The 26,942-nt window shown below is 42.6% G+C and overlaps 1 protein-coding gene across 2 annotated transcripts in view; it reads right to left on the reverse strand.

Annotated features, from left to right (window-relative positions):
* GALNT1 (polypeptide N-acetylgalactosaminyltransferase 1) overlaps nucleotides 1-26,942 on the reverse strand; it is a 214,007-nt gene that overhangs the window by 43,127 nt on the left and 143,938 nt on the right. For both annotated transcript variants that reach the window (XM_030204622.1, XM_030204632.1), the window contains exons 5-7: nucleotides 24,215-24,385; nucleotides 12,230-12,347; nucleotides 1,278-1,458 (exon numbers count right to left, since the gene is read on the reverse strand). In XM_030204622.1, the coding sequence (XP_030060482.1) occupies nucleotides 1,278-1,458; nucleotides 12,230-12,347; nucleotides 24,215-24,385 (470 nt within the window). The remainder of the gene's footprint in view (nucleotides 1-1,277; nucleotides 1,459-12,229; nucleotides 12,348-24,214; nucleotides 24,386-26,942) is intronic.

A 26,942-nucleotide genomic window follows, 5' to 3' on the forward strand; every position in this document is an offset into this window, starting at 1 on the left:
GGGGTGCTAGGTCTGAAGACTCTTTTGATAGAGATATCTCTTCCAGGGCCTCTCTCATCCACCTCCAGCAAGGTAGGAGCCACCAAAGCATTCAGCGCATCCATGATTGGTGTGCAGGTGTTCCACCACCACAGGTACAACCCACTGACCCCAGAAACATCACTATGCCAACTCCACCTACAGCACCTTGTGAGACCTGGCACCTCCAGTACTCACTCTCCCACCACCACTAAACAATCCAGACACATACAGTTGCAGCATTAGGCACTCACTTTCCCAGCAGCAGCACAGAGCAGTCACAAACTGGGAGTGAACAAACAAGGAACATGAGAGACAGAAGACAAGAAGATAAGGATGTAGAATGGGAGGCGTGGGGGATTGGGGTCAGTGAGGGATGAGGGAAGAGGGCGAGGTACAGAGGAAGGGATTAGTGGCTGGGGGGCTAGTAGGTGTGGGCAATGAGTTGAGGAGGTGACACACAGAGGAGTGAAATCAGTAAATGTAAAGGTCAAAAGGTTCAAACCGGGGCAGACAAAGTAAGAAAGCACTCAGCAACTCTCCACTATTTATCACAAATGACCCCTACCACCTCTCCAACTCAGCAAAATCACAAATGGGTCTAAAGACAGGTTTGGCCTTACCCTAGATGCTTTAAAAGCATGTCTAATTTCAGATGTCTTTCTACCTGTCCCTAGGAGGTCATTTTGCTATCTATTATGGGCAATAAACGTTCATCACACAACACCTTCCATATCATACCCACCAAGCACCCCCTCTGGGAACATCATCTTTTCAGCGGTTAGCGGACTTGGGCAAGGTTTTTTCTGGTTTTATTATAAGCTATAGGCGTTTTTCTGCGAGAAAAATGTATATCTGCCTGTTATGCCATTTTTTTTATTCTTTCTGTATTAAAAATAACCCCCACAGTGTTTTACTTACTGGTTTACGAAGGAACTAGAACTTCAGTGGAGGAGTAGTATACTGGTTAGTGCATGGGACTTTGATCCTGGGGAACTGGGTTTGATTCCCACTGTAGCTCCTTGTGACTCTGGGCAAGTCACTTAACCTGTATATACTATGTAAACCGCTTTTCAATATAGTTGCAAAAACCACAGAAATGTAGTATATCAAGTCCCATTCCCTTTCCCCTTAAGTGTAAACAGAAAAGATGTGCAAGTGTGTGGTGGTCAGTCTCAGTTCAAATAATCCCTTCAAATGGGTAATTTTACACCTGTCACATGACCTTCAGTTTCTTCCCCTGCTAAAACATAGTTTACCTGGAGATATGATGTAGAAGAAGTTTTTGAACTCATCCATCCAGACTTCAGCTAGTCGTCTGTTGTTTTTGTTAATGATCTGCCCTGTACCACCAGGAAATGTATAAGGAGTGGCTTTTCGGAACACATGCCCAACATGTGAACAGGTCACGATTTCCAAAGAACCCCCACATTGCCAGATCTAAAAATGATGGCAGAGAACTAATTTAGTACTGAAAATTTGCAAATATTTACCAAGTGTATATATTTAAAGCTACTCTGTAAAAAGTAAACTGCAAGCATATGATATGCAAATTACATATATTTGCTTGGTATGTGTTAGGTATAGGTTCTAATGGTGTACTCGGTGCTCCTGACATTAAAACTCAGTCTCTTAATGGTGCCATTAGCAATGAAAATACAACTTGCATTTACTTGGATGAATACATCTACTAAGATCAAGATTTTAAATCAACAACATTAGGAAACTTTAAGAATACACTGGACAGGTAAAACCATCATTAAGATACTTCTTAATTTATGTTTCATTTTTGAAATAATGCTTGCAGAACTTTTAGCAAGATACTCAAATAAAGGTACTTTAATCATTAATATTGTGCTAATCCTTTTTCAGACTTCCTTGCAAGTAGCAGCACACTGATGATAAATGTACATATCATGAATGACACAAACTCACAAGGGAATATGGGAAAAATTATTTTAAAATAAAGTGCGCGCCTGAAATCTTTTCTTCTTCAAAAATGTACAACCATATAGCATGATAAATAGCAAAGCAGCTTAGACAGAACACTAAAAGTAGGTGCATAGAAGCTAAAAAGACAACCTATTAATTTGATTAATGTAGCCAATAATGCAACTAATTGCACTTTTAGATACCCTTGTTTGTAACAAGCATATTTTATTTATTTTAAAAGAGCTGAAAAATTTGCATATTCTCTATATTAAATAAACTATATGTGACCATCTCTGGGAAAAGCTGACTAAAGCCTCAGATCCAAAATGTTGAGAATGGACAATTTTTCATGTCATGGGTCTATAAGAAGTATGAAAAAGCTACGTTTGAACTCCTGTAACTTTTATTTTTTCACATAAAAGGATGGGGTTTGAACTATTGTATTATAGATTATTTGTTCAAACAGAATTCATTTTTTGTTTCTGGAGACTTTAGCCACCTTTTCCAAGAGATGGTCATGTTTCAAAAACCTTCAGCTCTCCCCTTATTTTTTTTCACATCTGGAAACAGCTAAGAGCAATTTAATACAAGGTCTTAAGAAAAACAAATTAAACCTATAAGGGCCCTGTTTATTAAGTTGCACTAGTGTTTTTAGTGTGCACTAAACGCTACAGACACCCATATATTTCTATAGGTATCTCTAGTGTTTAGTGCGCACTAAAAACCTTAGTGCAGCTCCCTAAGTATAATAAGAATAAAACAAAATGCTGACATTATTACCATAAGCCAATTTTATTGACGTCAGGCTTCCTGGCCTGTAATTTCCCAATCACCCCTAGAACCCTTTTTAAAAATTGGCATAACATTAGCCACTCTCCAATCTTCAGGTACTATGGATGGTTTTACAGATCAGCAATTTAATTGTTTAAGTTCTTTCATTACCCTGGAATGTATACCATTCTGGTCCAGTTGATTTACTACTCTTCAGATATCGATTTGGCTTAGTAAGTCTTCCAGGTTCACCGAGATTTGTTTCAGTTCCTCTGTATCCTCACCCTTGAAAACTATTTCTGGCACAAGAAGATCTCTTACATCCTCTTTAGTAAAGACTGAAGTAAAGAATTCATTCTCTCTCTAGGCTATTGCCTTGCCCTCCCCTGAGTGTCATTTTACTCCTTGATAATCTAACAGTCCAAATGATCCCCTCACAGGCTTCTGATATACTTGAAGAAGTTATTAATATAACTTCTTGCTTCTGCATGAAGTTTCTCTTTACATTCTGTTTTAGTCTACTTTATCAATGCTTTGCATCTAACTTGCTAGTGCGTATGCATTTTTTTTTCTTTCATTTTTTGAAAGATGTCCTTTTTTTTTTTTTTTTTTTGTTACATTTGTACCCCGCACTTTCCCACTCATGGCAGGCTCAATGCGGCTTACATGGGGCAATGGAGGGTTAAGTGACTTGCCCAGAGTCACAAGGAGCTGCCTGTGCCTGAAGTGGGAATCAAACTCAGTTCCTCAGGACCAAAGTCCACCACCCTAACCACTAGGCCACTCCTCCTTTTGTCTTTAGTAGCCTCTTTCACTTCACCTTTTAACCATGCTGGCTGTCATTTACTCTTCTTTGCATTTTTATTAATACTGTACTTGGAATACATCTGGTCTTGGGCTTCCAAGACGGTATGTTTAAACAATGTCTGACGTGAAGTCCTAATCTTTGCAGTTGCTCCTTTTAGTTTTTTTTATTTTTTTAACCTATTTTCCTCATAGTTGATATTTCAAAAGTTAAATGCTGCTACAATAGATTTCCTTAGTAACTTCATTCCAGCTATTAACCCAAGCTATTAACTCAAATTTGATCATTCTACGCTCAGTGTTTCCCAGCAGAACCAACACTATTACCTCTTGCACTATGTCCTGCATTCCACTAAGGACTAGATCTAAAATAGCTCCCCCTCTTGTCAGAAGCAGCATAAGCACTGAAAAGTTAGATGCAATGCTTTAATAAAGAAGGCAAGAATTTGAAAAGAAGCTTGCCATAGTAGAAAAACTCAAAACAGAGACTTTTTGAGGTACATAACAGAAACCTTTTGAGGTACAAAAGAAGCAGAATGCCTGTGAAGGAGTCAGTCAGACCATCAGATCAGCAAGTAGTTAAAAAAAAAAAAAAAAAAAGCATTTGGGGAGAATATTACCATAGCTAAGTGACTAATTAGATGACTAATGGACATTAGCACATGCTAAATGCTGCATGTTCTATTTTATTCATATGGGCCACATGGCACTTACCCCTGGATTCTATAGAGCCTGCCTAGAGATCTGCACCAAAATCTAGGTGTATTCTATAACAATGCACATAACTTAATTGGCTTAACAAGCTAATCAGCATTGATAACAGCACTTAACGAGCAATAAAGGGCTCTAAATGGCAATAATTAGAATTTATGTGCAGAACTCGCTAAGGGTATTCTGTAATGAACTACGCCTAAATTTTTAAAATATTTATAAATGACCTAGATATGGGAGTAACTAGTGAGGTAATTAAATTTGCTGATGACACAAAGTTATTCAAAGTCGTAAAATCGTGGGAGGATTGTGAAAAATTACAAGAGGACCTTACGAGACCGGTGTCTAAATGGCAGATGACATTTAATGTGAGCAAGTGCAAAGTGATGCATGTGGGAAAGAGGAACCCAAATTATAGCTATGTCATGCAAGGTTCCACATTGGGAGTCACAGACCAAAAAAGAGATCTAGGTGTCGTTGTTCATGATACACTGAAACCTTCTGCTCAGTGTGCTGCTGTGGCTAAGAAAGCAAACAGAATGTTAGGTATTATTAGGAAAGGAAGGAAAAACAAAAATGAGGACGTTATAATGCCTTTTGTATTGCTCCATGGTGCGACCGCACCTCGAATATTGTATTCAATTCTGGTTGCCCCATCTCAAAAAAGATAGTGGAATTAGAAAAGGTGCAGAGAAGGCCGATGAAAATAATAAAGGGGATGGGACGACTTCCTTATGAGGAAAGGCTAAAGCGGCTAGGGCTCTTCAGCTTGGAGAAAAGACGGCTGAGGGGAGATATGATAGAGATCTATAAAATAATGAGTGGAGTTGAACGGGTAGATGTGAAGCGTCTGTTTATGCTTTCCAAAAATACTAGGACTAGGGGGCATGCGATGAAACTACAAAGTAGTAAATTTAAAACGAATCGGAGAAAATGTTTCATCACTCAACGTGTAATTAAACTCTGGAATTTGTTGCTGGAGAATGTGGTAAAGGCGGTTAGCTTAGCAGAGTTTTAAAAAAGGTGTGGACGGTTTCCTAAAGGAAAAGTCCATAGACCATTATTAAATTGGACGAGAAAAATCCATTATTTCTGGGATAAGCACTAAAAAATGTTTTGTACTTGGGATCTTGCCAGGTATTTGTGACCTGGACTGGCCACTGTTGGAAGCAGGATGTTGGGCTTGATGGATCTTCGGTCTGTCCCAGTATGGCAATGCTTATGTACCATGTGTGCACAAGTACAGAAGGCTTCAATCTGTGTGCTGGTGTAAGAGAATGCTTATCAGGTGCTTACTAGATGGTACCACACTCCTGACCATTTGAAGCGTATGTTTCTGTCAGGAAACGCCTAGCCAGCAGCCTGGGGTTATCCCACCAGGGCCGCCGAGAAGGGGGCAGGGGGTACAAAATTCCCCAGGCCTGGGCCTCCAAGGGGGGCCCGGCGCCGCAGTCCTCTCCATCCGTCCACCACCAGGCCGGGCCCCCCTGAATTCAAATCATAGTGCCTCACCTCGACCTCGCTTCGTGTGAAAGAAGCACAGCAGCGGCAGTCTGCAGATCGCCTCCCTTCGGGCCTTCCCTCCCTGTGTCCCGCCCTCGTGCGATCAACCAGATCATCTCGAACATACCTCCACTACCCAAACTGCAAAAGAATTAAATATGAAACAACCTATGCGTCCAGCTTCTCCTATATAAGCACACAATTATGGAACGCACTGCCAAAAGTTGTGAAGACAGCCTATGACCACCTAAACTTCATTAAAAACCTATCTGTTCAAAAAGGCATACCCTGCCGACCCAACATAAATGCCTGCAATCTGCAACACAACATAACCAAAGCTTGTAATGGACACTACATAATCTTTCCTCTCCTTGATTCCCATTGTAACTGAAACATATGTTCCTTACTCAACCACAATACCACCTGCATTTATTTCTTTACCGGACTGGCGAACGCCTCTACGGTACTATGTAAGCCACATTGAGCCTGTAAATAGGTGGGAAAATATGGGATACAAATGTAACAAATAAATAAATAATAAAAGCTGTATTCTGTGCTCATTTTTCTACACTGCTCTATACAATATATAGATGGCCAAATTTCAGTGAGGATATCCTATTTTCTGATGGGTTCATCAACTGTTTTGTAATCTGCCATGGGAAGCCTGGTGTTATAAAGATGGAATATATTGAAATTAAATGGAAGTAAAATTAAAATCTTCTTTCATTGGGCTCATGGAATCACATAGTCATCTGTTTTGTAGAAGTTTACATTTTAGATACACAAATGGATTATTCTGTTTTTGAACAAGTTTCATAGGCAAGTGGTTTTATAAGTAAAAGTAAAAATAAAAATAAATATTTTGTTGCATGCAGTTTCCTTCTGTTTAAACATAACTAAATGGGCTATAAGCCCATAATGCAGTTCATTGGTTTTCTTTATATTTTGTTTTTGTGATAACTTATACTGTGCTAAAACTGAAAACTCTTTCTCTCTTCTATCTGGTCGATAATAAAAGGAGCTCATTGTAAAAACTATCCACCTTAAAAAGTTGTTTTGTGGCTATATATGAGGAATTGTGATATTGAATAAATAAGTTTATGTTTTTGTTCCTAGTCATGCACCCAAAGGTTATATAATCCTTTCAAGAAAGCCAGTTAGTCATTTAACTTATTAGTGGAACATAACCACAGAGACATGGTAATGTCGCATTTTCAATATATTAGAGCCCAGCTAAGGAACAGGTTATTTTGAGTTACTCTTCACTGGACCAAACTTGCTTTCCTTGTGCCATCACCATCCTGCTGGATAGGCAGTGTCATAAAATGCTCCCAGGTGTCAACCTAATTGATGTTTTTAAATTGTACTTATAAACAGTAAGTCTGATTGTTAAGCACCTGATTCTTATAACATGATGTCTGTTTTGGTGGCCCTTTACTAGGTCAAAACATCTGTGCACAAATACAGTGAGTCCAAATAACACAATGATTTACAATTTAGAACTAATTAGTACTCTGATGAAACCAATACTTCCCCTTTGTACATATGTATGCTGCACAAGCTGGCATGTTTGAAAATATAAGTGAGATCAAATAAAAATGCTACCAACAATAAAGACCAATGTGGATAGAGCAGCTCATAGGTTTGCTTGCTATGTTTTGGGTGAGGGGAGAGGGAAAGGGAAACTAACCTAAACTGGCTTTAGCTTTTTGATGTCATGCCATTTTCTGTTCTCAATCTAACCTCCTTGGGGAGGAAGGTGCTGGACTCGGGAAGGTGGGGAGAGTGGGGTTTGGGGGAAGAAGGAGGTGCTGGACTCTGGACAGGGGTTAAAGGAAAAAGGAGGAACATGGGAGCAGTGCTGGTCTCAAGGGAGAGCTGGGAAAAAAGTGGGAGGAGCTAGAAAGAGTGGTTCTCGAGTTTGAGGGGCTAATTTTAACATAACTCTAGTTACACATTTGGACATCTCAGGTCAGGGGGAATACAGAAGATCTGATAGGCAGGCTTTCAAGCATATAATTAGGGGCCTGGGAGTTGAGGCTATCTGGCAAGTATTATATCCTACCTTAAGGGAGTACACTTTTTACTCAGTCATTCATAACTCATGCTGATAAGACTGACTACCTACTGTTGGGCAGAGCCTTATGAATTACTACTACTTGACATTTCTAAAGCGCTACTAGGGTTACGCAGCGCTGTACAATTTAACATAGAAGGACAGTCCCTGCTCAAAGGAGCTTACAATCTAAAGGACAAATGTACAGTCAGTCAAATAGGGGCAGTCTAGATTTCCTGAAAGGTATAAAGGTTAGGTGCCGAAAGCAACATTGAAGAGGTGGGCTTTGAGCAAGGATGAATTAGCACAACAGCTTTGAAGATACAAGGTCGAGTATGGTCAGACCATAGACCCCATTTCAATGAAGATCTGCTTGAGGCCAGAAAAGAGGGGACTACGTTTTTGGAAGCTTAATCCAGGTCATTTACTTAAAATTGCTAGCAAACATAAGAAGCAGCTAGAGGGGAAGACTAGGATGCAGGATTAGCAAGCTAAATAATCAGACTTTGGGGTGTATGCGGTTTCATAATTTGGTCTTATAGCCTTGCTGGAAATTGAGGTAATTTGTCATACATTTTTCCCAAATTACCAGCCACCCATAACCTCTAGATACTTCAATGAGCTCCTTGCCTCTCTAAAAGGAAAAGACAGCAACAGCCCAGTTATTCTTTTTTTCCCAAAGTTATATTCCGTAACTAAGTCTTTGTGAGGTTTGTCTGAAAAACCAAATAGCTGTAAAACTGAATCTCCTCTACTATAGCTGGAATGGAGTGGCACAGACTACTCACACTTAACATGATGATATCCACAAGGAGCGCTATTTTGTACTCGGCTCCCCTCCCAGCATAGTCACTGAATAATTATGTGCGCAAATTTACACAGCCAAGGCTTCTACCACCAGCACAAAAAGAAGGTGCAATAGGGGTAAGTTCATTTCTGGCCCCGCTCCCAATTCCACTTCCTTTTTGTCTACAAATTAAGCCCTGAGAACAGCTCACAACATTTAGCCCCTCTTCATCCTCCAGAACCCCTAATATTCATAGTAACATAGTAGATGACGGCAGAAAAAGACCTGCACGGTCCATCCAGTCTGCCCAAGAAGATAAATTCATATGTGCTACTTTTTTATTTGTACTGTCCTCTTCAGGGCACAGACCGTATAAAGTCTGTCCAGCCCTATCCCCGCCTCCCAACCACCAACCCCGCCTCCCACCACCAGCTCTGGCACAGACCGTATAAGTCTGCCCAGCACTATCCCTGCCTCCCACCACCGGCTCTGGCACAGACCGTATAAGTCTGTCCAGCACTATCCCCGCCGCCCAACCACCAGCCCCAGCACAGACCATATAAGTCTGCCCAACATTAGTCCCGCCTCCCAACCACCAGCTCTGCCACCCATTCTAGGCTAAGCTCCTGAGGATCCCTTCCTTCTGCACAGGATTCCTTTATGTTTATCTCACGCATGTTTGTATTCCGTTACCGGTTTCATATCCACCTCCCGCGGGAGGGCATTCCAAGCATCCACCACCCTCTCCGTGAAAAAATACTCCCTGACATTCTTCTTGAGTCTGCCCCCCTTCAATCTCATTTCATGCCCTCTCGTTCTACCGCCTTCCCATCTCCGGAAAAGATTTGTTTGCGGATTAATACCTTTCAAATATTTGAACGTCTGTATCATATCACCCCTGTTCCTCCTTTCCTCCAGGGTATACATGTTCAGGTCTGCAAGTCTCTCCTCATACGTCTTGTAACGCAAATCCCATACCATCCTCGTAGCTTTTCTTTGCACCGCTTCAATTCTTTTTACATACTTAGCAAGATACGGCCTCCAAAACTGAACACAATACTCCAGGTGGGGCCTCACCAATGACTTGTACAGGGGCATCAACACCTCTTTTCTTCTGCTGGTCACACCTCTCTCTATACAGCCTAGTAACCTTCTAGCTACGGCCACCGCCTTGTCACACTGTTTCATTGCCTTCAGATCCTCAGATACTATCACCCCAAGAGCCCTCTCCCCATCCGTACCTAGCAGACTCTCACCGCCTAACACATACGCCTCTCTTGGATTTCTACTTCCTAAGTGCATCACTTTGTATTTCTTCGCATTGAATTTTAATTGCCAAACCATTGACTATTCTTCTATCTTTTTCAGATCCTTTTTCATGTTTTCCACTCCCTCCGGGGTGTCCACTGTGTTACAAATTTAAGTGTCATCCGCAAATAGGCAAACTTTACCTTCTAACCCTTCGGCAATGTCACTCACAAATATATTGAACAGAATCGGTCCCAGCACCGATCCCCTGAGGCACTCCACTACTCACCTTTCCCTCCTCCAAGCGAACTCCATTCACCACCACCCTCTGGCGCCTGTCCGTCAACCAGTTCCTAATCCAGTTCACCACTTTGGGTCCTATCTTCAGCCCATCCAGTTTATTTAAGAGCCTCCTGTGGGGAACCGTGTCAAAAGCCTTGCTGAAATCTAAGTAGATTACGTCTATAGCACGTCCACGGTTCAATTCTCCGGTCACCCAATCAAAGAATTCAATGAGATTCGTTTGGCACGATTTCCCTTTGGTAAAACCATGTTGTCTCGGATCTTGCAACTCATTTTCTTCCAGGAAATTCACTATCCTTTCCTTCAGCATCGCTTCCATTACTTTTCCAATAATCGAAATGAGGCTTACCGGCCTGTAGTTTCCAGCTTCTTCCCTATCACCACTTTTGTGAAGAGGGACCACCTCCGCCGTTCTCCAATCCCTCAGAACCTCTCCTATTTCTAAGGATTTATTAAACAAATCTTTAAGAGGACCCGTCAGAACCTCTCTGAGCTCTCTCAATATCCTGGGGTGGATCCCATCCGGTCCCATGGCTTTGTCCACCTTTAGTTTTTCTAGTTGTTGATACACACTCTCTTCCGTGAACGGTGCTATATCCACTCCATTCTCAAATGAACATTTTGCCAGCCCATCGTGGTCCTTCTCCCGGATTTTCTTCAGTAAAAACAGAACAAAAGTATCTATTTAGTAAATTTGCCTTTTCTTCATCATTATCTACATAGCGGTTTGCAGTATCTTTTAGTCATTCTCCTTTCACTAACATACCTGAAGAAATTTTTGTCACCCCTCCTTACCTTTCTAGCCATTTTTTCTTCCGCTTGCGCCAGACGTACCTCTCTCTTGGCTTCTTTCAGTTTCCTCCGGTATTCCTCACCGTGCTCCTCGTCTTGAGTTTTTCGGACGTTGTTTCTTCAGTTGCAGTTGGAAAGACTGCAGAGCAGTTTTGAGAGGTGTTTTCTGGGTGGAGGATTAGTTTTTTGAGGGGGAGGGAGGAAGTAGTTTGTGGGTTGGTGGGGCAATTGCAGGGTTGTAGATTTGGGGGTGGGACAATTAACAGGGTGACAAGGTAGTTATGCAGAATAGTGTTTGGGATGGGGGCAGTTATGGGGCTAGTATTTGGAGGTAGGACCAGTTTCTATTATGGCAGAACAATTGTGGTAAGTTAGATTTTAGGGATGGGGAAAGTTTGGGATATTGGGAGAATACAGAATAGGGAAAGGCATTTTAAAAGAAAGAATTTTCCTGTTGTTTTACTGTTAAGTTTCTAGGCTGCAAAATCTGGAATTCCTTCTCCCACAGAAATGCTTTGGGTCATTTTTAGAGGGGCTATTTCTCTGGAACTTCCAGTCCAGTTTGGCTCAATTTCAAACTCGATGTTTCTTTTTACCAATTTTGTTGCCCTACGTGCTAAGTTTCATCTCATTCCATTAAATTTTTGAAGAGTTATTTTGCCCCCCGGACAGACATTCTCAACTCCTTTTATATAAATTCTCTCCAACATTCACTGGGTTGGATAAAGCAAACAGAAAACTGTCATAATTTCAATCCCATTCTTTACATCCATCCCCAACCCATCACCCAAAAAGGGCTTATATTTTGAGCCCAGCAACTCTCCTCTCTGAGCTGTAAGTTCAGTTTGAACAAATATATAGTCAGCTACAATGGAACAAGATTTCACTCAACTAGTGGCTGATTCCCCTCTATTATAACTCTCCACTCCAACCCCCATTTACTCCAGTTATCAGATCAACAGACCTTGGCCAAGAGACAGAGATATGGCTTCCCCTGGATCAAGGTAGGCTCCCATTACATCTGTTATGTGATGTTCATACTCTCTCCCCCATCATGATATGTGAATACTGCCTCCATAGCACCAAAGAGAACTAATTAAACAGTAACTTTAAAATAATTTTTACTGTTTGATCTTCACAATGAACAAGTTTTAAAGATGGTGAATTCTTCTACTACACAGAGCACAGTATTTTCATGTGCCTTCTAGATATGAAAGTCAGCCATATAATTGCAGTCCATGAAACAAACAGTTTGATCTTAGGCAAAAAAAGGAATTATTTTTCTATAGGTAAATTCTACTTACCCTAAAAGAAATTTCTAAGTTTTCTCCTCCCCATATATCCATTCCAGCATCATAAGTTCCAATCTCTTGAAAGTAATCTCGATCTATAGAGAACAGTCCTCCAGCCATGGTTGGTGTTCTGTGGGAACCCAACGACAAAAACAAAACAAAACAAAAAAAAAAACACAGGTTATGTTAAAGAAAAATACAAGGTTGCATACCTGTTCTGGTGCTCCCTGAAGACAGTAGTTCACCAGTCACACAAATGGGTGATATCCTGATGTTACAGACTGGAACATATTTAGAGTTTTCAAGGAAAATCTTGGAACTTTATTGAGAATACCTGGTGGCTCTTACATACCCATGAACAAGTAGTGTACCTCTGTTTTAAAATTAAATCAATGAGGTCAACTCCAGAAGATGGAAGGAGTTTGCACTGAACTTCTGATTCACAGAATAGTTGCAACACATGAACAATTTTGTTTGCTTCAAGGTCAAGCAGTTCACAATCAACATATGGAATCGCTAAGGTAAAGTTGGTCTCCAACAAAAAATGAAAAAGACAATAAGAATTAGGGCTGTACTGAATATTCATACTCAATTCGGTTTGGTCCCAAATACATTATTCATATTCGGTCAAATAGTGATTTAAATTAGAGTATGAATAATCCGGGGCTCTACTGTGTTAATCCTACTGAAATAAACACTTAATTTCTGATTTCACATTGCTTCTTTTAATATTTGTTAAGTTAACGCTCAATGCCCATTATTTGTATTCGGCTGAATAATATTTTTCATTATTTGTATTCGGCCGAATAGTAAAATATGCTATTTGGTACAGTGCTAATAAGAATATAGCAAAAACTGTGACAGGTTTAACTTTTAACTTTTTGTTTTTAGTACAAAGGAACAGACTAGAAAACAACTAGAAACCAAACGTGGCCTACAGCAGCTGGAACTGGCCTGTAATTCTCAAAAAATTTTGAAAAATAGACTGCCCAAACCTACTGTTAGGTTAGAGGTGATTATCTAAATAGCAATGGTTTGTGACTGTGTGGACTGAACTCCATATTGTAGCAGATGTAGCTCCAAGATCCTTATGTTTTGATGACTGACACTAGTTCAGAGTAATTGAACTTCTTTTTCTTCAAGGTGAAAAACAATAGCCTCCCTTTGCAGATCCTGGTGGTCCTCAGCGACATCTCTGTGCAGATGAAGATGGTGACATGGTCCATTTAGAGCAGATTTTATGATTAACTGCAATGGACCTCTACTGCTGGTCAGAAGTTATTGGACTCATCGTTAAAACAAAGAATTAAGCCCCCCCCCCCCCCCAAAGGAATCAAGCCCTCAAAAAAAAAAATGAAACCCTCAAATAAGATGGCTGAAGATCAAAAAGAGGGCTAACCAAGAAACCTTCTAAAGGCCATGGAAAAAATGGATCCGAGGCTGGGATGTCAAAATAAATAAATAGATAAACAAATAAAAAGCAAAGAAAGTCCATTTTGACTTTAAGGGAATGAAATAAAATCTTAAATAAAAAGGAAGCTGAAAAGAAAAGCATGGGCAAAACCAGCTTGGTTTTTCTGAAGGAAAAAAAGATGTCAGAAAAGTGGCAATAAGAAAATGTGTCAGATGTGCAGTATGTAAGACTAAAAACTGAGGCAAGCTACATGTTCATTGGAATGTTGAAAGCGCTCTGTAACTCGTGTTTCAATTGGTACTATTCAGATAAGTATGATTACTGTGAATTGGGCTTCTTCGGATAAAAAAAAAGCGGAAGAAAATCATGATATTTACTCTAAAAGTACTGTATGTATTAAAATAAAATCCTGAATAGGTAGTCTCATCCTATCTACTGCAGTCAAGATTCTGTCATCCTTCCCATTCTATATATTTATATCACTGCTATTCATTTGGTTTCTGCCCTTGCTCCACCATAACTCTACCCTGGCACTATCTGGATAGCGCCATTTTGGTTAGAGGGATTTCCACTGGCACTATCCAGATACTGCAGCTGAAAATCTATGGATAGCAGAACTAAACATTTAATGGAAGCTCCTAAATATATAAGTCCATTTGAACACTGCATCCTTTTTTTCCTCAAAGAACTTCATAGAATAGTCAATGGAGTTTCACCCACCCGTCTGCTCAAAACTATAGTTATGGCTTTTGAATTTAGGTTCTAACTGATAAGCGCCCCACTGGATATATCTTCTTGAGTCACCTGGAGGTATCAGAAGTCAAGACTTGAGATCTTGGAGGCTTTTGCATCCCCTCCGGTACTCAGGAAGATGAGTGATCCACCATGGGGAACTCACTGGTGTGACCTTGGTGCTCTTGGCATCATGTTTGTTATGACTTGCAACTTCAATGCACCCTGGCTTCTGTTTTGTATTTGGCATTGTAAGCCCTTGGTGCCAAAGTCAAGGACAAATCCTTCTTCAGGAAGGACTCTGATGATGACTGGTCCCAATGGTCTCTCAAGTTGATGAATCCTCAGCGTCTGATGGAGACTGGTGCTTCCAATGCCAAAGTTCATGGACCAAACTTCAGTGCCCAAAATGCATCCATGCCACTTTTCTTGACCATGGACACCTCTCTTGGACATCTGTAAGTGCAATGCCTACTGTACCTGAATGTAATTTGTAGACCGCTTTGGTTAAGCCACAGAAAGGCCATATAGCAAGAATTTCATAAACAAATTTATAATGAAAAGGATACCCCAGGCACTGAAGCCACCAGTAATAGGTATCCACATTGCAACAGATTTGATCGGGTTGTACTAGCTGCACTTTTTAAAGTTCCTGGGGTTTTATTTTTGGGCTCGCTCATCCAGAAAAATAGCTGCTGTAAGATCAAAATGACTCAGTTTTGAATATAAACACCCCGAACAGGAGAAACACACACAAATACAAAACAAGGAAAACTTGGAAAAAAAAAAACTTACTGGTATTAGGCGTAATAACTTTAAAACATGGAAATAAAAAACATAGGGTTGTGTTTGTAACTTATATTTTCTGGGTGATTTAGACCTGTACTTAGTCTTTGTTTTCTTTCTTCATCTCCGCTGTTTGGCCTGTTCCTGATTCTTCATCTCTGCTTGCCTGACCTGTTCCTTTGTTTGAAGGGTCCACCCCCCCCCCCTTTTTTTTCCATCTCCCTTCCCCTTTTTCCTCAAATTTTTTTTTTATCTGTAAAATACTTTTAAAAATTAAGAGGAGTACTTTCCTTGAACAATGGAGAACACATTTTGCTTTACATAAGACTGCTTTAGTATTGTATTTAGGTTCATACTGTATACATTGTATGCTGTTTTTCCTTTGGAAAAGTCCTCTTGCAAAAGAAAAAAAAAAGAAAAGAAAATTTGAAAATAACCAAATAGCTAAGGTACTAACATATGAAATGTACAACAACAGGCAAAGAGGAAGCTTACAAAACACAAATTTGAGGGCTAAAAGGGTGTCTTGAGGCATATGTCCAAGTGGCTCCACAGAAAGACAGCGGTGGTCCTCTGTGACAGTGATAGGCTGAAAGTGGCATTTGTGCTATAAGCAACTCAAAAACTTCTAGTAGTTACTAAGCTGAAAAAGATTTCCCATATGTGCTCTGCTGGTGATGTCACCGATGCTGGAGAACAATAGTTCATAGTTAACTAGCAAATTATGAGAAAACTATGCTTATAACAGCTATGACATCAGGAACAAGTAATTTATAAATCTGTAGACGCTTTAGAACACCAAAATATACAGGGATCTTGTCCAATCCATATTATTTCAATAAAAATATTTTTACAGTAATAACTGTTCCATTAAATGCGCTCTCACCTCTAACCTGCAAAATCCATCTACAATGTAATCAGTTCAAAAAAGAACACATAGCCATCAATATATGCATTTACTAAATGCACTATTAATAGGGCAAGGTTGTGTGCTGTCATATATGAAAGCACTGCAAATCAAATTTCTATTTAAAAGGAAAAAACTATACATAGTTAACAACTAACATCTAGTTTTTTCCCCTCATGTCACTGGTAACAAATATTTATTTTTATTTATTGCAATTGTATCCCACATTTTCCCACCTATTTGCAGGCTCGATGTGGCTTACATAAACCTGTTATTTCATTGCCATTACAGGATAACAAAGATACAATTGGTATTACAAAGGATCATGGATAACACAAAGAGTTAATCAGTGATCTCCTCAGTTTAATACTAAAGTAAAAAATAAACATAACCAAAGAGACAACTCCAAAGAGAGGTGGGAGGGAACGTGAGACTATGAAGCCTGTTGTCCTCAGAGAATACGTGCTACAGGTAAGTATCTTTGCTTTCTTCTAAGACAAGCAGGCTTCTATCTTCTCACACGTTGGGAATCCCTACTATCCAGGCTCACCAAAAAAAACAACAAACATTGGTAAACTAGGCCTCGCAATGGCGAGGGTATTACACAGATTAACCTGAAACTATATACAATCTGAATGAGAATGTAGCCTGGCACAGAAAAAAAAAATGGGCCTAGGAGGGTGGAGTTGGATTCTAGACCCCAAACAGATTCTGCAACACTGACTGCCCGAACCGACTGTCGCATCGGGTATCCTGCTCAAGGCAAGTAGTAAGATGTGAATGTGTGGACTGAAGACCGCGTTGCAGTCTTGAAAATTGCTTCAATGGAGGCTGAACCTTAAGTGGGTTACTGACGCAGCCATGGTTCTGACATTATGATCTGTGACATGACCATCCAAAGCCAGCCCAGCCTGGGCATGTGAAGAAAATGCAATCTGCTAGCCAAATTGAAATTATGCGTTTCTCGATGGTGACCTCCCCCCCCCCCCCCCCCCCCCCACCCTGTTGGGATCAAAAGAAACAAAAAGCTGGGCGGACTGTCTGTGGGGCAATGTCCGCTCCATGTAATAGGCCAATGCTCTCCTGCAATCCAAAGTGTGCAAGCTGCTTTTATCAGGTTGGGCATGAGGTCGGGGAAAGAATGTTGGCAAGACAATTGACTGGCTTAGATGGAACTCTGACACCACTTTTGGCAGGAACTTAGGGTGCATGCAGAGGACCACTCTGTTGTGATGAAATTTAGTGTAAGTTGCATTCACTACTAAGTCCTAAAGCTCACTGACCCTACAAGCTGAAGTAACAGCCACCAAGAAAGTGACCTTCCAGGTCAAGTACTTCAGATGGCAGAAATTCAGTGGCTCAAAAGAAGCTTTCATTAGCTGGGTGAGAAGGACGTTGACAGAGGGCTTTGACAAAAGTAAACCTCTCATGAAACGAACAACTACAGGCTGTCCAGAGATGGGCTTACCTTCTACACGTTGATGATAAGCACTAACTGCACTAAGGTGAACCCTTACAGAGTCGGTCTTGAGACAAGACTATGACAGGTGCAGAAAATATTCTAACAGGCTCTCTGTAGGGCAAGTAAGGGGATCTAGGGCCTTGCTCTCACACCAGATGGCAAACCTCCTCCATTTAAAAGAATAGCACCTCTTAGTGAAATCTTTCCTGGAAGCCAGCAAGACCCGGGAGACACCCTCCAAAAGACCCAAGAAAGCGAATTCTAGGCTCTCAACATCCAATCTGTGAGAGCCAGAGACTGGAGGTTGGGATGCAGAAGTGACCCTTCATCCTGCATGATGAAGGCTGGAAAACACTACAATCTCCACGGTTCTTCGGAGGATAATGCCAGAAGAAGAGGGAACCATATCAGCTGCAGCCAGTACCGCGCGATCAGAATCATGGTTCTGCAGTCCTGGATGAGTTTCAGCAAAGTTTTTCCCACTAGAGGTATTGGAGGATATGCATACAGAAGACCTATCCTCCAATTGAGAAAGATATCTGACGCTAGTCTGTTGTGGGTCTGAAGCCTGGAACAGAACTGGGGGACCTTGTGGTTGATCTAAGAAGAAAAAAGTTCCACTGAGGGGGTGCCCCGCTCTTGGAAGATCTTGCGGGTTATGCCCACGTTGAGAGACCACTCGTGAGGTTGCATTAATCTGCCGAGTCTGTCGGCCAGGGTGTTCTTTGCACCTGCCAGATAAGTGGCTCGAAGAAACATGCATGGTGGTCAGGTGAGTTCAATGCCAAAACCGGATGGCCTCCTGAAACAGAGGGCAAGATCCGGTGCCCCCATGCTTGTTCGTATAATACGTTGCAACCTGGTATTCTGTTTGGATGAGAATAATTTTGTTCTGAAAGCCTTTAGAACATTCCAGATCGCCCAGGGCTCCAGGAGATTGACGTGTAGATTCGTTTCCCAAGAGGACCAAGCTCCTCGAGTGTGAAGCCCATCTACATGAGATCCCCATCCTAGGAGAGATGCATCCGTCAGCACTTTTTGTGGCCGAAGAATTTGGAATGGAAGTCCCAAATTCAAACTGGATCAAATGGTCCACCACTGAAGGGAGAATACAAGCTCTGTGGACACTCGGATAACATTTCCCAGACTTCCCATAGCCTCATCCCACCGAGAAGCTAGGGTCCACTGAACTGATCTCATGTGAAGACGTGTCATGGGTGTAACAAACACTGTAGAAGTCATGTGCTCCAACAATCTCAACATCTGCTGAGCTCTGACTTGCTGAGAGGCTCGAACCTTGGACACAACTGCAACTACACTGTCTGCTTTTGTGTCCAGGAGGAAGGCTCGGACCATCTGAGTATCGAGCAGGGCCACAATGAACTCCAATTATTGAAAAGAGCAAACATGGGACTTGGAGTTGTATAAAATGAACCCTAGTAACTCGAGCACCCGAATAGTCATCTGAATGGACTCCTGAGCTCCATCCAGAGAGGTGCCCTTCACCAGCCAATCATCTAGATATGGGAACACATGGACTCCTAGTCTGCGTAGCAATGCTGCAACTACTGCTAGACATTTGGTGAAGACACTGGGAGCTGAAGCAAGGCCAAAAGGCAATACACAGTACTGAAAGTGATGTGTTCCCAGCCAAAATTGAAGATACGTCCAGTGGGCTGGAAGTATCGGGATCCTTTAAGTCCAGAGAGCATAGCCAATCGTTTTCCTGAATCATTGGGAGAAAGGTACCCAGAGAAACCATCCTGAACTTTTCTCGGACTAGGAATTTATTCAGGGCCCTTAGGTCTAAGATGGGATGCATCCCCCCATTGTCTTCTGCATAAGGAAGTACCTGGAATAGGATCCCTGCCCTTCTTCCCCTGGTGGAGCAGGTTCAAATGAATAGGCCTTCAGAAGGATGGAGATATCCTCTGCAAATATCTGCCTGTGCTGAGAGCTGAATGAATGAGCTCTTGGTGGGAAATTTGGAGGTTTGAGATGCCGAAGGCGTACCTGAGATAAACTATTTGTAGAACCCCTCGTTTGGAGGTTATAAGAAGCCACCTTTGGTGGAAATTTTTTTTACCTCCCCCCAACCGTCAAGTCGTCCAGGACGGATACATTTACTGTGTGCGGCTATGCTCTGTGGGAGCCAGTCAAAAGCCCGTCCCTTGCTTTGCCTGAGGAGCAGCAGGGGTCTTAGGCACACGCTGTTGATGTGAATGAGTGTGCTGGGAATGAGACTATGTAGGCTGGCGAGGCGCAGGATTGTACCTACGCCTCGGATAGTGGTAGGAACTGCTCCTGGGCTTGCCAAAAGTCCTCCTGAGAAGGCAGATGCAGGAGGTGCTAGACAGGAGAGAGAAGAGATTGTATCAGTGTGTTTCTTGATTTGGTCACCAACCTTTTCAACCTTCTCTCCAAAAAGGTTAACCCCCCCCCCCCCCCCCCGGCAAGGGGCATCCGCCAACCTCTGCTGAATAGAATGTTCCAGTCAGAAACACGCAGCAATGAGAGTCTGCACATTGCTGTACTTTGAGCAGAGATCCTGGATGCTACATCAAAAGTGTTGGCAGTGCCCCTAGCCAAGAACGTTCAACACGCATTCTGCTGTTTGACCAACTGGTGAAAAAGCTTGGCGTGTTCTGGAGGGAGTGCATCTACCATGTCTGACAGCTGCTTCACCAAGTTTCGCAAGTAGACACTCGTGAAGAGCTGGTAGGATTGTATGCGGGAGATGAGCATTGAAGCCTGGTACATCTTCCTCCCAAAAGAATCCAGGGTTCTAGCTTCTCTGTCTGGGGGCTCTGAGGCATAGTCCCTAGTACTCCTAGCTCTTCTGAGAGCAGACTCCATGCTTAACAAAACCAGGTTCACTGTGGATCCGATACTGGGTGTCAATATTCTTGGGCACGACAAGGACCGACAGAGGGGACTCCCAGTTCCTGACGAGGACTTCCTTGAGTACCTCGTGGAAAGGAGCAGTCACAGCCTTCTTAGGAGGAGATGTGTAGTCCAGGACCACGAGCATCTTGGCCCTGGGCTCATCCTCCACTTCCAAAGGAAATGGAATGGCATCAGCCATTTCTTTAAAAAAAGATGGAAATGAAAGGCTCTCCAGCAGAGACCATCTCCTTTCAGGTGGAGGGGAGGGTTCAGAAGAGATCCCATAAGACATCTGAGGAAAAGAACCTGGGATCCTCCTCTGAATCCCATGAGTGTTCCTCCTCGGTGTTGGACAGTATCACCCTATGGGACTGCTGAGACCAAACATGCCTTGATACTGAGGAACCGTGCCTTTGACAGCAGCGTCGAGAAGTCTGCTCCCATCTTGACTCCAGCGAAGCTTCCTACATCAACGGTGTCGGCTTGGGTGGAAGTTGACACCGGGGCCGCAAGCGGCACAGGTGTAGGAGGCACCAGAGGCTGAGGGCCAGGCGAGGCCAAAGCTAGATGTATGGCAGGTGCAAGCACCCCCGATACCGATGCACAGTGCTGAATGAGGCCATCCAGCAGCTCTGGAAGGCCCGGATGCGCTCGAGGGCCAACACCGGAAAATGCTGGGGTGCAGGTTGAGGTGCAGGTTGCAGAACCGCTGGGGTCGAAGCAGGAACAGAATCTCAGCTGCTTGGAGACAGGCACATTGGCACATCCTGGATGGAGGGAGAGCGATCCTCCCAGTGCCAATGCTTCTCGGGTGCCAAATCCTTAAACTCCCCCCACCTAAGGTCGAGAGTGACCAATGATGATGCTTCTTGTGTCTAAGGGTCTAGAAGCAGTCATGTTTACCAACACTCCCGATACTGGTGCGATGCTCTACATCGATGCCCCCAACCTCAATGCTGATGCACACATCAAGACCCGGACATGGCTCCAAAAATCCTCTCTTGTTGAGCCTCTCGGGAAACCTCGGTCCTCTTCTTCATACGAAGACAGAAAATACAGTTAGTAGGGCTATGGCCGGCACCAAGACATTGCAGACACCAAGAATGGGTGTCCTTTCCCAAGACAGTCCGATTGCACCGGGTAGAGCTCTTGAAGCCACTGGGAATCTTTGAGGACATGGATGGAAAAACTTCGCTACCAAAATTAAGACTAAATGATGCCTGAAAAAGGGGCAAGACATGGAGAAAAAGAAAGGGAAATACCTGACCGAAGTCAGGGCCTAAAAACGGCCCAATGACAATGGAAAATAAAGAAAACAAACCCAGGCAAAATAAAAGTAAGGAAAACTAAAGGATGGGTTTGTAAGGCCCAATTAAGGGAGCCAAAAGAGAAGTTGAAAAAAGACCGAAAGGCACTAACAGCTCTCAAAAAAAACGGGTGAGTGAAGAGAACAAAAAAAATGTACCTTCTTCTCACATGGAAAAAACAGAACTGAGACCGTGTTTGCGCAACGGGCGGGAAGGCACTCACACATGCGCAATGGAGCGCATCTTGCGCTCCACAAAGCTCTCTTTTTTTTTTTTTTTTACTATGGCAAAAGCTGAACAAGGCAACGCGGGTCGGTGTCACCCACTTGTGAGAAGATAGAAGCCTGCTTGTCCTCGGAAAATAAATTTAAAAAAATTCTCTAATGGAACCAAAGAAAAGTCAAGACGTGATCAGATTAAAAGAGTATGAAGGATGAAGACTGATGGATATTGTGGAAAAAGGAAGGAGTGATCAGGTCAGTGTGGTCTACCTCATGGGTGGGGAAGGGTAAAATCTGGACCAGTCCGAAGTTAAGGAAAAAAAGCCAAACATTCCTGTGTTGTAAAGCAGTTATCAAAATGTATATTGAGTTTTCCTAAAATAAAAGGCTGAGGTGAGAAAACTTGAGTGGATAGAACTTCATAAAATTAAGTTGAGATGTGCGGTAGCAAACTAGTCAATCCCTTGTATACTGAGATTTCAGATTTTCTCTCTGAAAATGTTGGTGATTCCACACAGCACGTTCCAAGTACTGTGTCTATAAGGGACAAGTGATCTTGGCCCACCCCTAGAGTTATTCTCCTGGAAGTCTAAATAAGACAGGTTATTCTTCTTGCACATACCTGATTTCTTGTTAGACCTTTTTCTGATACTTTTTTTTTTTTGACAGCCATTTCCTGATAGAACAGAAGATGGCAAGGGCATAACGAATGGAGTTTCTAATTCTGTTTCAAGACATGTTGTGGACCTCATATACTAAAGTTGCCCTATAAATTCTGAAGGGCACATAGAGTGTCATTACAGCTATTTAAATATCTGTCAGAGAGGGGAAGTGTGGGATTTCCAAATTTGTGATGCTATTACAAAACTGCAGTACATAAAGCTCTGAAAGGCCAGAATGATCGACCTGCTCCACAGAAAAACAAAGACCAGGCATAATGGAAGTCAAATAGAATAAAACCTTACTATGGAAATATATACAGTAGCAGAATGAACCAAAATGTTTTAAAAATAAACATATAATATTCCTTTAACCTTTATATTGTTGCAATGTAAGCCGCATTGAGCCTGCCATGTGTGGGAAAGCGCGGGCTACAAATGTAATAAATAAATAAATAAAAATAAACCTGCTTCTATTATCTAACAGAGAGCACCAAGGGAAAAGGAAAAAACTAGCAGTTATAGTAATAATTTTTTTTTTCTTTAAGGAAGAGACAATAACTAGTGAGCAATTTCTCTATAAAAACAATTAAGAACAGGTAGAAAGAAGCAGAGACAACACGCAAGAGACCCATCTCAAAGGGCAACACTAATACTGGACTTAGCAAACCCCGGAAGGCCAGGGGAGGGCTCTCTAAGTGGAAGGAGCGCTAAAAGGCAGGGGGGGGGGGGGGCGCGAAGATATGCAGGATGGGAAAGTGTTTATTAAATTTAAAATTCCCGCCGGGATTCTCTCTGGGGGATTGGGCAAAGAAGGTTGGGGAAGTAGGACTATAGGTGGTTTTTTAAAGCACTGCCTCCGGGGGAGCAGGGCCTTTTTCCTGCTTCTTGGAGGAAAAGGTTTACCCACCCACCCTAAAAGCACTGGAAACCTGGAGAGGCATTCTCAGCAGACGCCTACAGGGTGTGGCTAATGTTGCAGCTTGTTGGGGGGGGGGGGGGGGGGGGGGAGAAGATGTCCTAGCTATACGGTTGCAGCACATCAGGCAATGAGTTTTTAGTGGTAAGCTAAGTGAAGGTGGGTCAGGTGATCCGGACTAGGTAAAGCATGGAGGTCCATGCTGTACCCTTGCCCTAGCTGACAAGGCAGGGTGGAAGGTTAGTGAATTAAGTAATTTGATAGCGCAAATTGTGTTTTTAAATTTGGAAATGTTAAACTAGTAAGTTAATAAAGCAAACCTTTGGCCTATTCTATTTGCATTTATATTGCAGTGTACTGTTTATTCTGAATGTGGAAAAGGGACCGGGGGGGGGGGGGGGGGGGGGGGGGGGGAGGGTGGAGATGGGAAGGAGATATCAGACTGAGGGGCATATAGCTTTTGGAGGTTCCCTGGTATGCTTGTTTCTTAAAATGAAGTGATCTCACTGAGCTCTGGGAGAACTCTTCCATCCTGGCCACATGCAATGATGTCACCTCTACTTGTGTGCCTGCTCGTCAATTCTGATAGACAGAAAATCATCTGACAAGGCAAACGATCTATATTTGTGACATTTGAAGAAACATGCTTACATATTTGAATAAAACATTCATAGAAATTCAACTGAAAATTATTTTCCTCTTACCTAACAGGAAGAGTCCTGTCTCCTTTCCTTCTGTCCATTTCTCTCTGTGGGACAGGATACCAGCGAAAATTCAATTTCCAGTTGAATCCACCATAAGTCATATCAGAGCCTGCCATATATTCAAAGGTATCATCACTAATTACATCAATGATAGGGCACACTACTGTTTTCCTAGACAGAGAGAAAGAAAAAGCCAAGATGAGAAGAAAAAATGTTACACGTCAGTATTGAAAAGCACATATATGCCAGTGAACAAATGAATGCTGGATGGCTAGCTCAACATTTATTTACACTAAGGAGAAACCAGGGCTTTTCTATGTGTGGGACAAAACGTATCCATATGGCAGCAATATTCAACTATATGGATAAATTCACCTGTTTAAGGGACCATACAGAGGTCCTCATTAAATTAGATAAGCTATCTGAGTACGTTTACGCATACTGAATACAGCACACAAAGAAATGTAGATTAATCGTTTATGTTTATTTGGCAGTTCTGGTTCTAAACATGGCCCCCTTAGAGGTCAATTCTATAGACTGGCACCTAGATTTAGATGCCCAGAGGACTATATAGGAACATAGGTGCCGACTTTCCTTCCTAGAATACTAGCCTTCAAAGCAGATCAGTAGTAGGTACGAACAAATCTTTATTGAAGGGTTTCAACCTAATAGAATGCACGACACAGGCCATGTTTTGCCCAAAGGGGCTGCGTCAGGGGCTATAAAATAATAAACATCAAAAATTACAAATATGAATACAAAATAAAAACTAGAAAACCATGACCTGTAAAAACCAATATTCATATGTGTGACATATACATGTATATAAAAATGTGATTAATAATAATAATAGCAAAAATATATACTTAAAAAACTTTTTTTTAACTTTCAAATTCAAATACTTGCAAGATGGCCGCATAGCAGGCAACTCCGTGGTGAGCTCCTGATGGGCCTGACATCTTAGCCACAGATGGGCACTCTGACCGAGGGCAACTGACAGCCGGAGACCCTGTAGAGAGGCAGCAGCCCAAGTCACCTCGCAGGCCGAGTCAGGAGAAAATGTAGGACTAGGACTTAGCCTGGTCATCTAAGCTATGTGATCTAACCTTACCTGGCAATCCTTTGCCACATTGCAGAAGGAAGCCGACCAGCAGAGCGGAACTGCCAGCCAGGTGTAAACCTGGGTGATACTGGGCGCTGGAGCTAGGGAGAGGAAAATCAGCGCTACTTCCAGCGAGAGAGAGAGATCCTTCCAACTGTTGCAGATGGCCTAGGTGATCCGCACGAGGAAGCCGACCAGCCAAAAAGCACCGCCACTCAGGCGGATACCTGGGCAATACCGGAGAAGAAAATCGTCACCTTACCAGCGAGGATAAGATCTGCAAACAGCTCTGGCGACACAAGCACCACAAGGTAAGCGCTGTAAACTCCAAGGCCGAACCCAAGAAAAAGTCTCCAACGTCGGCTCCCGTGAAGCTGGAACACAGAGTGATGGGACTCCCAGCCACTCTCCATGCAGCTACTGCGGGAGGACACCGTTCTCTCGGGAGTTAACGAGGGAGACTCAAGGCCAAAACACAGTGGGGTGGGACTCACAACCAATCTCCACATGACTACTCCGGGCAAACACTGCTTCCTGGGAGCAACGTGGGCCACTTGGAGATAGTTCGGGAAGACCCATGAGGTTGAGGCGTGCAAGCGCTTCAGTGAAGTAGATGAGCTGCACACGCTGAGCGGAGAGAGTGGCCCAAGTCACCAACGGACTCGGTTCTGACCCAAGCTACTAGCCGGACAAGTGCACCACTGCATGAGGGCACACCAGTGGAACAGAGAGTTGCACAGAGAGAACAAGCCTCAGGTCAGTGTCTGAAATCAAACCAGTGCATGACCAAGAAGAGCAGATGCGCAAGGTGTGTACTATAGGTTCCTGCTGAAGCAGAATAGGAAGAGAACGCATAGATCTGACATGACCAGCAACATGGAAAAAAATAAGATGATGATCACGGAGTGGAGAAGAAGAAGCGAGACCGAAACACACAAACCAATAAGGAACAGAGGCAGACACCAGAGAAACCTCAACAACTGCCACCCCATTGAGCCCAGTGGGTAGACTAAGGCGAGTACAGAGGTATGTGAAGGTCGCAGAGAACAAGACTACTCTTTCCTCGCATAAAATGAGCCATCCAGCTGGGACTGCCTGGCAGACGAACACCGGTGGTCGTAGTCCTGTAGACCCCTGAGAGACAAATAGGACAAGACCAGGTCGAACAGACTAAACCCTAAACAAGCACCTTCCAGGACTCGAGAAGGGACCCACATGACAATGCAGCACAGAACAGAGAGACACACCCCAATTCAAAAAAAAAAAAAAGAAAAAAAAAACAGTCCTTGCACACACACAAACACCCCCAAGCCAGAAATAACTCCCAAAATGGCCAACGTAAAGGCATAGATCTTCTACTACTCAATAACAATGTGGATAACAGGGATACCAGCAACAACTCCAAAAGAATGGAACAAAGTACTAGTACGTATCACAGGAAGAAGATGCTCACTCCAACTACTGGAAGAGACCAACCACCACCTGAATAACAATGCAGAGGCCAAACAAAGTAACAGCAACATGAATCCAAACATTTACAAAACCCAACAAAACCACAACAGCAAAACGGACAGACCACACAAACAACTACAGACAGTTCATAACATCAACACAAAATATGACACG

The sequence above is a fragment of the Microcaecilia unicolor genome, chromosome 1 (assembly GCF_901765095.1).
Source record: "Microcaecilia unicolor chromosome 1, aMicUni1.1, whole genome shotgun sequence".
Classification (NCBI taxonomy): Eukaryota; Metazoa; Chordata; class Amphibia; order Gymnophiona; family Siphonopidae; genus Microcaecilia; species Microcaecilia unicolor.